Here is an 11,743-nt window from a genome sequence, read left to right on the forward strand (position 1 = left end):
ATGAGTGCATGACATACAGGAGCATGGGTCTGGCCTTGATATTGTGTGAGTGTGGTGGGTGCATGACATACAGGAGCCTGGGTCTGTGCATGGGACATTGTTGATGTTGTGGGTGCAAGACATAAGGAGCATGGGTCTGTGCATGGCATACCGTGGAGATGATGAGTGCATGACATACAGGAGCATGGGTCTGGCCTTGATATTGTGTGAGGGTGGTGGGTGCATGACATACAGGGGTATGGGTCTGGCCATGATATTGTGTGGGGGTGGTGGGTGAATGACATACAGTAGCATGGGTCTGTGCATGGCACATTGAGGCAGTTGTGGGTGCATGACACACAGGAGCCTGGGTCTGTGCATGGCACAGTGTTGATGTTGTGGGTGCATGACATAAGGAGTATGGGTCTGTGCATGGTACACCGCAGAGGTAGTGCAGGTGCATGATACACAGGAGCATGGATCAGGCCATGATCTTGTGCGGGGGTGGTGGGTGCATGACATACAGGCCCATGGGTCGGGTCATGATATTGTGGGGGGTGGTGGGTGCATGACATACAAGAACATGGGTCTGGCCATTAAATTGTGTGGGGGTTGCATAAATTCAGGCTCATGGGTCTGGCCATGATATTGTGTGGGGGTGATGGGTGCATGACATACAAGAACATGCGTCTGGCCACGAAATAGTGTGGGGGTGGTGGGTGCACGAATTCAGGCTCATGGGTCTGGCCATGATATTGTGTGGGGGTGGTGGGTGCATGACATACAGAAGCATGGGTCTGTAAATGGCACAGTGAGGATGTTGTGGGTACATGACATGAGGATCATGGGTCTGGCCATGATATTGTGCGGGGGTGGAGGGTGCTTAACATACAGGAGTATGGGTCTGGCCATGATATTGTGCGTGGATGGAGGGTGCATGACATACAGGAGTATGGGCCTGGCCATGATATTGTGTTGGGGTGGTGGGTGGATACAAATCACTGAAAAGTTATAACCTGCACACCTACATTTTACCAATTAACTGAATTTAAACAATGTATCCAATGGTGCTTCCCTGTGTCCCTGACCAGTTCCTGTCAGGCAAATAAACCACAATCAATTCAGACACAAGAATATCAAAAAATTACAGGGACCACTTTTCACAAGCCTATAATGGTGTCACTTTCTGCAAATTATAACCACGTTTGAGTAATTTAAAAACAAAAATGCATTCAACATCATGACAAAACATACAAATAAAGTCAAATTCCTCATTTTCTTAAGAAACAACATTATATTAAAAAACTCTTCAATCCAATAACATTTCTCATGCAGTTTTTTTACTCTTCTTTTGTTGTGCAGTGAGTAGGTCTTCACACTTAATCTTCAATTTCAAACACATTGTAGTGTTACTTTTCCTGTGCACATCTACATAGGGCTGAATAAAAAGCTGTTGCGTTCCCCAGTCCTGGTACGCAGGAGGAGTTCAGCAGAGGAGAGGAGGGACACGTTGTTCTTGTAGCGGTTCTGATTGTTATCATGACACTGGCCGTCTATATGGAACGAGTATGGGCATGAAGGTCAGATGGGATTTTATTTGTCAATCGGAACACTGATAGAAGTTGAGGCACGACTGGGGATCACACCAGCTTTTTATTCAGCCCTATATAGATGTGCTCCGCTCATGGATAGTGTTCCCCTGACGAAGGGTCATTCCAAAATGCATTGAGACGCATAACACTACATGGGACATGTAACGCTACAATTTGTTTGAAATTGAAGATTAAGTGTGCAGACCTACTCACTGGCACCACCTTACTTACCCAGGTTGCAGTAGCAGACCTGTGGTGCCATTTTGGAGTGCTTCCCAGGGGTGGCATTATACATGCTTCAGACCCTGGTAGGCCTCTAAGGTACCTATGCCCTAGGTACATAGTATACCATATACTAGGGGCTTATAAGGCAGTCCAGAATCCAATTGGAGATGTACCTAATGTACGTGGAAACCATTTTAGAGAGGAAGCAGCTAGGCTGGGGTCCTGGTTAGCAGGGCCCCAGCCAGACTAAGGTCGAAAAACAGTGAAACACCAGCAAAAAGTGGGGGTACCCATGTGAAGCAGATCCTACTCTGCTACAATGGGTCTTGCCATGACATTGTGTAGGGTGGTGGGTACATGACATACAGGTTCATGGGTTTGGCCATCATGTTGTGTAGGGGTAATGTTTGCATGACATACGGATGCAGGGGTTGGCCATGATAATGTGTGCTAGGGTGGGTGCATGACATACAGTAGCATGGGTCTGTGCATGGCACACCATGGATGTGGTAGCTGCATGACATACAGGAGCCTGGGTCTGTCCATGATAATATGTGGAGGTGGTGGGTCCATGACATGCTGGAGCATGGTCTGTTCATGGTACATTGAGGCAGTTGTGGGTGCATTAGGTACAGGAGCATGAGTCTGTGCATGGCACAATGTTGATGTTGTGGGTGCATGACATAAAGAGCATGGAGTGTGCATGTCACACCGTAGAGGTGGTGGGTGCATGACATATAAAAGCATGGGTCTGGCCATGATAATATTTTGGGGTTGTGTGTGCATGAAATACAGGAGTATGGGTCTGGCCATGATATTGTGTGGGGGTGGTAAATGCATGACATACAGTAGCATGGGTCTGGGAATGATGTTGTGTGGGGGTCTTGTGTGCATGACATAGAGGTGTATGGGTCTGGCCATGATATTGTGTGGGGGTGATCAGTACATGACATACAGGAGAGTTGGTCTGTGCATGGCACACCGTGGAGGTGGTAGGTGCATGACATACAGGAGCATGGGTCTGGCCATGATATTTGTGTGTGGGTGGTGGTTGCATGACATACAGGAGCATGGGTCTGTGCATGGCATAGTGTTGATGTTGTGGGTGGATGACATACAGGAACATTGGTCTGTGCATGGCACTCTATGGAAGTCGTGCGTGTATGGCATACAGGAGCTTGGGTTGGTGCATGGCATAGTGTTGATGTTGTGGCTGCATGCCAGATGGAGTATGGGCCTATGTGTGGCACATTGTGGAGGTGGTGGGTGCATGACATACAGGAGCATGGGTCTGTGCATTGCACTTTGTGGGGGTGGTGGTGGGGCATGACATACAGGAGCATGGATCTGTGCATGGCACGGTGTGGAGGTTGTGTGTGCATGACATACAGGCACATGGATCTGTGCATGGCACGGTGTGGAGGTTGTGTGTGCATTACATACAGGCACATGGATCTGTGCATGGTACGGTGTGGAGGTTGTGTGTGCATGACACAGTGGAGGTGGTGAGTGGATGACGTACTGGAGCCTGGGTCTGGCTATGATATAGTGTGGGGTTGGTGGGTGGATGACATGCATGAGCCTGGGTCTGGCTAAGATATAGTGTGGGGGTGGTGGGTTAATGACTTGCATACACTCTTGAAGTACCCCCGTACGTTACCTGCCCTGCAGAGGCATACCTCTATCCTCTATACTATCTACCAATGTCCGCAGTTAAACTCTCCATTATTCCTTCTACCCACCCTTTTCTCCAGCATCAAGTGCACAGGAATGTAAACGAGCCAAGGGCAGTGGATAGGACAGTAGAGTGTAACTGCCAGTGTACATATAGGTAGGTTCAGTCACAGGCAATGCCAATTGGCCATGTTCTAAAGTCCTAGCACTTGTAAGCACAAGCATGGACAAATGTGCACACATGCATTCTTGTGTTTGTCCAAGCCAGACCTACTTCCGCTGCCTTGTTTGTATCACTCTGTGACTGTTCCTCTTGCTCACTTCCCATTGACTGATTCACTAATCCCATCAACGTGCAGCGGTGCCCTGCTTTGTAACTGCCTCACCCACTCCCCTGGTCACCCCTAGATATGCCCACTCCTGTCTGGAGGTCACTTACTTTCAAATTCCCATACACAGCAGTAGTGGTGGCACACAGCCTGCACACTACCCATTCACTGCCCTGGCTGGGCACCAGTTCACTGCTTTCCACCCTCTACTGAGGCATAAAGTTTACTGTAGACTAATTACTCTTAACTTATATGAGTGCAAATTACACAATAAATCGAAAGTAGGCTGAAAATAGAACATATAATAATGCAGGGAGAAGCAATACTCATGGAGGGGTGTCTCCAGCCAAGCCTTGATGTTGAAATAATGCTTGGGTGTGATGCTCGTTGGTTTCACAAACTCACCCTTGGAGAGTTTAAAAGCTGGCTGGGGTTCTAGCCACAGAGCATTCACCACCCGTGTCCAGCATCACCATGAAGACTGCAGGCTGCCTCCTCCTCCTCGTCGCGGTGCTCGCCCTCTGGACAGCAGAGGTCTCCTCAACACCAAGAGGTGAGATGCCTGCTCTTTCTTTTTAAGTTGGATTGTATCTCCAGAGAGCTGTGTGTGACGACTGGCAGGATTCTCTAAATGATTATCTGTTAAGCGCTTCCAGGAGTACTATTCCATAATATTGCCTAGGTGTTGACAAAGTCCTGTGTTCACCATTTGAATAGATCACCCTTTTGGTGCTATTGCGAGGGCTCTTGCCAGAAGGTAGTGAAGCACCTGAAACCCTTTCCCAAGATACTGCTCAGCTGAGCTTTCAGTTGTAGCCATGATGCTAAACCCCTTTCCTACTCTTCAGAGAGTATTGGATAATTGAATCAAGTAGAACCACCACTTCAAAAAGGGGATTACTTGCATTGTTGTGCTGACAGAACATGTTCATTTCAATGATCCAGCATCCAACCACTGACTGGCTTTTTGCAAATTATTCAGCCATAAACTTTGCAACAGTTTAACAAAACAGTAAAGGGTTCATCAACTTTTCCAATAAATAAAAAGTATTGATTGACGGTAGGAGTATTTCATATATGTATCATTATGTGGAAGTAAAATTGCCAATGGAGGACAATTTACTGGTCTGCACACGGAAATAACAAAAGCACAGGCACAAGAAGATCCATTCAAAGGATAAAAGACTCCCCATATCCACCCAGCAACGAAGCCATCCTGATCTGTATCCGGCACCGAGGGGACTGGAGTCGTGCCAGTAAGGTGGGAAGGGAGTCAGGGCAGAGGAGGGGTGTTACCGGATGTGGTTAGACGCACCACCGTTGATTCCTGATGGCTACAGTAACTTCCATTACTGGGCCCACCTGGAATCCCACCCACCCATAATGAGGGCCTTAGTGTTATGGATTGTAACAGTTTCCTATTAATTGACAATGATCAATTCATTGCATTCTTCTTCACTCTTGCTTTGCCATGAACACATGTTATAGTTTTTGCATCTGCCAGAATGGATAGAGCTCTGGCATTCATTGTTGATCTTTGCCTCCATTCTGTGTTCATTGAGAGCATCAATGAGAGCCAGGAAGTGTTAATGACTCTTATATTGGGCATTATTATGAGATAATTCTCTGCCACATACGGTGAGCTGGAGTTAATAGCATGTAATAAAGCGCATCAGGCAATCATTCCAATGTCAAAGGTTCCTTGAACAGTCAGTGACAAAGGGTGCCCTGATCTGTGAGTGCACCTTTAACACCTTAATCAATGGATACTTTTAACAAATGTCCAGGCACTCCTGGAGATATTGACCCCCAGCTCTGTCGGCGATTGCCGCTAAGCAGCAGGCGCCGTTGTCTGGAAACGTCCTTCATATTTTGATGGGCCTGTCAAGCATCAAGTGTTGAGCATCAGCGGTGGTGTGGTCAGTGTCGGTTGTACGGTCTATGTGGTGATTGTTGCGTGGGGCGTTTTTGATACGCAGCTCAAGCCGCCCCACTCAAAACTGATTTCTGAACTAATTTCTTGTAGTGAAACTAGAACCAAAAGATGATCAGCCTGGAATCCATTATCCAATCTTCAATAAGTTTGTTCTTACTTGAATGCTCTACTGAACCCAGTGCCTGATTGTGAGTTTAGACAGTAGAAATCCCAAGGAGCAGCACGAGATGGAGGTAAGTCTGAGACAGCTCCTGAGACAGCTCCTGAGGCAGCTGTCTCATCATACTGGATCCAGAGAGGGCTCAGAATATTATCAAGAAAGTGAAGTGAATATTAGACTGCGGGATCACACCATACTAGCAAGAGAAGGAAACTGTGCCACCGCTTTATGCTCTATTGCTCAGCCCTCATCAGGATTCTGTACCTTCTCCTGAAGGTGGTCTCTCTAAGCTGGAGGAATCTAAGAATCAGGAGAATATACCCTCTCCTGCAGATGGTCACTCTAAGTTGGAGGACACAAAGAATCATGATAATGTACCTTCTTCTGGTGATGGTCACTCTAAGCTGGAGGACGCAAAGAATCAGGATGATGTACCTTCTTCTGGTGATGGTCACTCTAAGCTGGAGGAATCAAAGAATCGGGAGAATATACCCTCTCCTTGAGATGGTCGCTCTAAGATGGAGGACGCAAAGAATCAGGATAATGTATCTTCTTCTAGTGATGGTCACTCTAAGCTGGAGGAATCAAAGAATCAGGAGAATATACCTTCTCCTGGAGATGGTCACTCTAAGTTGGAGAACACGAAAAATAAGGATACTTTACCTTCTTCTGGTGATGTTAACTCTAAGTTGGAGGACTCAAAGAATCAGGATACTGTACCTTGTCCTGGAGATGTTGACTCTAAACTGGGGAACACAAACAATCAGGATAGTGTACCTTGTCCTGGAGATGATCACCCTAAGTGGGGGATCCTAGGAATCAGGATAATGAACCTTCTCTTTGAGATGGTCACTCTAAGCTGAGGACCCCAAGAATCAGGATAATGTACCTTCAACTGGTGATGGTCACTCTAAGCTGAGGACCTCAAGAATCAGGATAATGTACCTTCTTCTGGTGAGGGTCACTCTAAGCTGCTGACCCCAACAATCAAGAGAGTATACCCTCTCCTGGAGATGGTAACTCTAAGTTGAAGGACACAAAGAATCAGGATAATGTACCTTCTTCTGGTGATGGTCACTCTAAGCTGGAGGACGCAAGGAATCAGGATCATGTACCTTCTGCTGGTGATGGTCACTCTAAGCTGGAGGAATCAAAGAATCAGGAGAATATACCCTCACCTGGAGATGGTCACTCTAAGTTGGAGGACGCAAAGAATCAGGATAATGTTCCTTCTTCTGGTGATGGTCACTCTAAGCGATGGTTCGTCTAATATGGGGGACACAAGACATAGTCTTCATTCCTCTGATAACATGAAATCTTCTATTAGCTTCCCAGGATTGAACTACTTTTATGCACTAAAGTATTTTGGATGTCGCCATGAAAACAGCCTCAAGCATGCACCAAGGAAGTACCCTTTGAAGTCTTCCTCCTTGCAGCTGGGAGCTGGGCAGGGTGAATCCTGGGTGAGCGGGGGGGGTGCATACTTGTGAGTGTGGCACGGCCAGTTATGTGATAAGGCTGCTGGTAGACTGCATCGATGCTTATAAAGAATGCCTGAACAACCAGTCAAAAGTGAAGGTGCAGTGTCTTTCAAAATGCAGTGTATGCCCCCAGTGGAACAAGGTGGAATAGTATGATGATGTCATGTGTTTATACTGGATTGTAGAGGGAGAAGCTGGGAACACCTGCAGCAAAGGGGTCTGGTGGAAACATCCCTTGTTTGATGATGGGAGCAATGAGGTGGCCATGGGAAGGGCAAAGACCAACCTCAGGGCTTCTAAGTTCTGCATCACATGGGCTGTCAGAGGGCACAGCAGGAGCATTCAGGAAGCACAGGCGAGAAGGAAAGATATATGAGATAGATGTTCCTGGAGAGAGCACCGGTGATACTGTGGTGAGAGTAGCACCGCAGCTGATTTCAGGCTATAGTGTTCATCTTTCAGGTATGGAAAGTGGACGTGGCGTGGCTTGGCACACAGCTAAGATGGCGGCTCCCTCTTGAGGTCCATGGAGCCTCCGACGTGTAAGCTGAGCCGTATTTCACTATACCCACTTATTCGTTCATTTTCATTTGGCGGAAGGTTGCTGATCATGGGAACGTGCCTGACATGCCTGAGAAACAGTTCAACAAGGCATTTTGGGGCAATAGATGCCCACGATTTTAGTGACGGTGCTTTCCCAAAATGTGGCATCCCTTTGTTGCCCCAGACCTGGGGCGACCTATCATCGAATGTGAGGAAACAACATGTGGGACCCCAATGGTACGGCGGAACATACCATATTCATCTCTAACCCTGTGGCATGGCAAAACATACCATATTCATCTCAAGCCCTGTGGCCAGCTGATATTTTGTGGTGAACTCCAGTAGGAGCACTTGGACCAAGGTGGCCAGAATTGTAACACGTGACCGCCAGTCTCTCTCTACTTGGCCCAAGGTCACTGGCATGCTTACGCAGCAGAATGCATGTTAAGCAAGGGTGAGAGCCTGATGTGCCTCAGGACCACAGGGGCAAGTGTTGCTGGCAGCTCCTGTGAATGGGAGTGACTGGGAGCCAGTTGTTGTGATTTAGAGTTTTAAGATACTCTGTGTTATCTTAGAGCTGAAATAGCGGCATCCTGGTGTCTACTCGGTGCCCCTGTGATTTACCGCGCAACGTTAGGGGTCAGATGTGAGGAATGTCTCCTGGGTCCCAAATGACACAGCGGAACACAGCCTAGACAGCTTGGACCACAGGCAGCCAGGCTAGTGGCACTTTACTACAGGTCTCTCCATGTCCAACACAAGGCCATGAGGTATGTGGTCGCGGCTCGCGCATGCTACTGACCTGGGATCGTTTGCAGGGCCCTCCAAGGTCATTGGCTGCTGGGTAGTGAGGGCCCAGTATATATATGTTAATGGTAACTCTAGCACTCTAGGAGCTACAATACCTGAGTGATTAGAATAGTGGCGGCACACACCTGAGACTCCTGCCCTGATCCAAAGCGTGTACCGCGGACCTAAGTAATTGCGTTCCCTCGTTATCTCGCTACCAGACTGGTGAGCTCTGGTAATATGATGACCACGCAGCCGATTGCAGGAGTCAGACTTTCCCATTTTACCTCACAGAAGGACCCTGGGCCTATCTCTCATGAAAGCCACAGGGGGACGGCAACTACTTGCATTTGATACATGTGGCTGATCCAGTCCTGGTTCTGAGGGGCTGTTTGATAGGTCCTGCCTACTAAGGTTCAATACACCCACCCGTCACCTAGTCCTTACACTTATCACCTTCCTGACTATCTTACGAATTACTCACTGTTTGAGGGTGCACTCCACCAATATCCAGTAGGCTAAGGGGGAGGGCATCAAGAGAGCTTCCCCAGCACAACCGATGGGTAGAGACAGACCGTGCCATTTGCTCTCCCTTTCACCTGCCTTCCATAGCCACAATGTCAAAGCCCCGCAGTCTCAGACAATGTTTTCAGAAAGTATACGTGCACTGAATCTACTAAATAAGCATCTGCCGGACCCCATTCACAAACCTAGACTTTCCTCACTCTGGCACAGTCCCAAGACATACGCATAAGGCTCCTCCCATAGAGGCCCTCAAGGGTATTAATCAAATTAGGGCTTTATACGGTTATAATAACTCTCCTCTGCCCTTCTCACGCTTAGCACAATTGTGTGATCTTCCTATCTTGGGGGCATATTATCAAGGACGGCGTTAAAATTATCGCCGCTTTAGCAGCAGAAAACTGCCGCTAAAGCAGTGATTATGGGCTTGATAATATGCCCTTGAGAATTATGCCCTTGAGAATTCCCATAGAAGCCCATGTTCTGGTATCAACATGGGCTATCAAGCCCATTATCACCGCTTTAGCAGCAGTTTTCTGCCGCTAAAGCGGCAATAATTTGAACACCGTGCTTGATAATATGCCCCACAGACTTTTATTCTTTCCTGGCAATTAAGATGAATCTTTCCAAGTTTGAACATGTTATCCAACCGTCCCTGTTGGATGGTCTGGCCACATGACTGCGCCATATGCCAAATGGGCTGGCCACTTTGAGTCTGATGTCTTTGAACACATTTCAGGGGACAATTGGAAAAACATTAGCAAGCTCTCTCTGCGCAATATAATAGCTCCTTCTCTCCTCCAAACAATTTCTTCAGAATGACTTTACTAGACTGGAACCCCGATAGGCTACCTAAATTAGATCTGTGGGCGAAGGACGCCTGTTGGGACTGTGAGAAGGAGTCTGCTCTCACAAACACAAGCTCTTTCAGAGTTCACTTCTCGATCACTGCCGGGCTCCCACACAAACCTCTCTCTTAGCTATTTTTAATTCTCGGATTACTTCAGACTTTCCCATGGTGGCCTTGAAGACTAACTTGAACCTTAAAGCCATTGACACGGCTCGGCTTGGCCTCCTTCTGGCGATCTCTTTGAAACGAATCCTGTCTGAATGAAAAGCCGTTGAACCCTCTCCCGGTCCACACATGGTGGGCCAGGGTTACTTTTTTGAGAGGAGCCCACGGCTCTCATTCCACACACCAGTCCTATCTCCAAATGTCCAGTTAAGTCTGGTGATCCTTAAACAGTTTGTGGAATGCGAGAGGACCGCGCACACACACCGACCACTACCAATCTTCAGGGCCTAGACACTTTCTCACAGTCTCACACTTAGTGCTCAGAGACCCCACTTCCCCTCCCCCATCCCCCTCCTCCCTCCTGGATTTCCATTTATAATCGATGTTGCTCTCTTGATAGCGACCTCAGAAACGTTGCGATTATATGACACAAATTTCACATTACAACGTTGCATACAGCCCCATAGAGTCTGCTTCATTATGTTTCCAGTTACTGCAACTACATCTCCCATAATCCCCAGGTCCCTATTTCTGTATCTTACCTTGATGATGGCTGTTACTTACCGAGCTCACCCATGCATGCATTCCTGCAGCTCCACATCTTATTGTGTCTTGGGTTACACAGCCTCTGTATGGATTACAGAGCTTCTGCAACACAGGATGGTTGGTAGGTGTTTTCTTCTTAAAAATCAATAATATTTATAGAACAAATAAAAAGGTTCAAAAAGTGCACATTCGCATTTGCAATGTGCATGAAAAGGTGAATTGAAAAAACAAGATAGAGATAGAGTTGCGGTTTCTCGTCATCCTCACGTGTGTGTCCTTTTTTAGATGGCGAGAACGGAATAAACTGCGGCCGCGGGTGCCACAGAGACGAGGACTGCGGACGATTCAGGGAATGCTTCAAGAAGAACGGATGCAATGAAGGGGAGTGCAGGCCCCGCCCAGGTGAGTGCGAACGATGCAGACATCATACATAGACCTTCCCTTCAGACTCGTGGGCACATCTGCACCCCCAGAGTTTTTTGTTACCAAGAGACAGCAACATTGCAACTACATTTTAGTTCAGAAAAATGACCTTTTCTACTCTTGCATGTCAGTTTAATAGTGAAATTAGCGAGAAGGCGATGTTTCACACCCTCTACTTGAGTATCAAATTGGCACTCAGAAAGAGGATAGAACTTTAAAAAGACTGAGGGCCTCATTCACCCTTAATTGGCTTCGGGCAGCACCGTAAGTATTCTTGCTGCATTGCTGTAGGAGAGTGGGATCTGCTTCTTCTTGTTACCTCCACTTTTTGCTGGTGTTTCACTGTTTTTCAACTTTAGTCTGGCTGGGGCCCTGCTATCCAGGACCCCAGCCTAGCTGATTCCGCTCTAAATTGATAACCAGTACTTTAGATACACTCCAGATTGGATTCTGGGGTACCCTTATAAGTCCCTAGTATATGGTATACTATGTACCCAGGGCATAGGTACCCCGGAGTCCTACCAGGGGC

The 11,743-nt window shown here is 47.4% G+C and overlaps 1 protein-coding gene across 3 annotated transcripts in view; it reads left to right on the top strand.

Annotated features, from left to right (window-relative positions):
- Positions 1 to 4,201: 4,201 nt before the first annotated feature.
- The window catches only part of LOC146808590 (uncharacterized), a 54,579-nt gene continuing 47,037 nt past the window's right edge, over positions 4,202 to 11,743 (top strand). For all 3 annotated transcript variants that reach the window (XM_085623612.1, XM_085623614.1, XM_085623613.1), the window contains exons 1-2: positions 4,202 to 4,352; positions 11,077 to 11,193. In XM_085623612.1, coding sequence (XP_085479738.1) covers positions 4,274 to 4,352; positions 11,077 to 11,193 — 196 coding nt within the window. In that variant the 5' untranslated portion in view covers positions 4,202 to 4,273. The remainder of the gene's footprint in view (positions 4,353 to 11,076; positions 11,194 to 11,743) is intronic.

This window comes from Triturus cristatus, chromosome 8, assembly GCF_964204655.1.
Source record: "Triturus cristatus chromosome 8, aTriCri1.1, whole genome shotgun sequence".
Taxonomy (NCBI): Eukaryota; Metazoa; Chordata; class Amphibia; order Caudata; family Salamandridae; genus Triturus; species Triturus cristatus.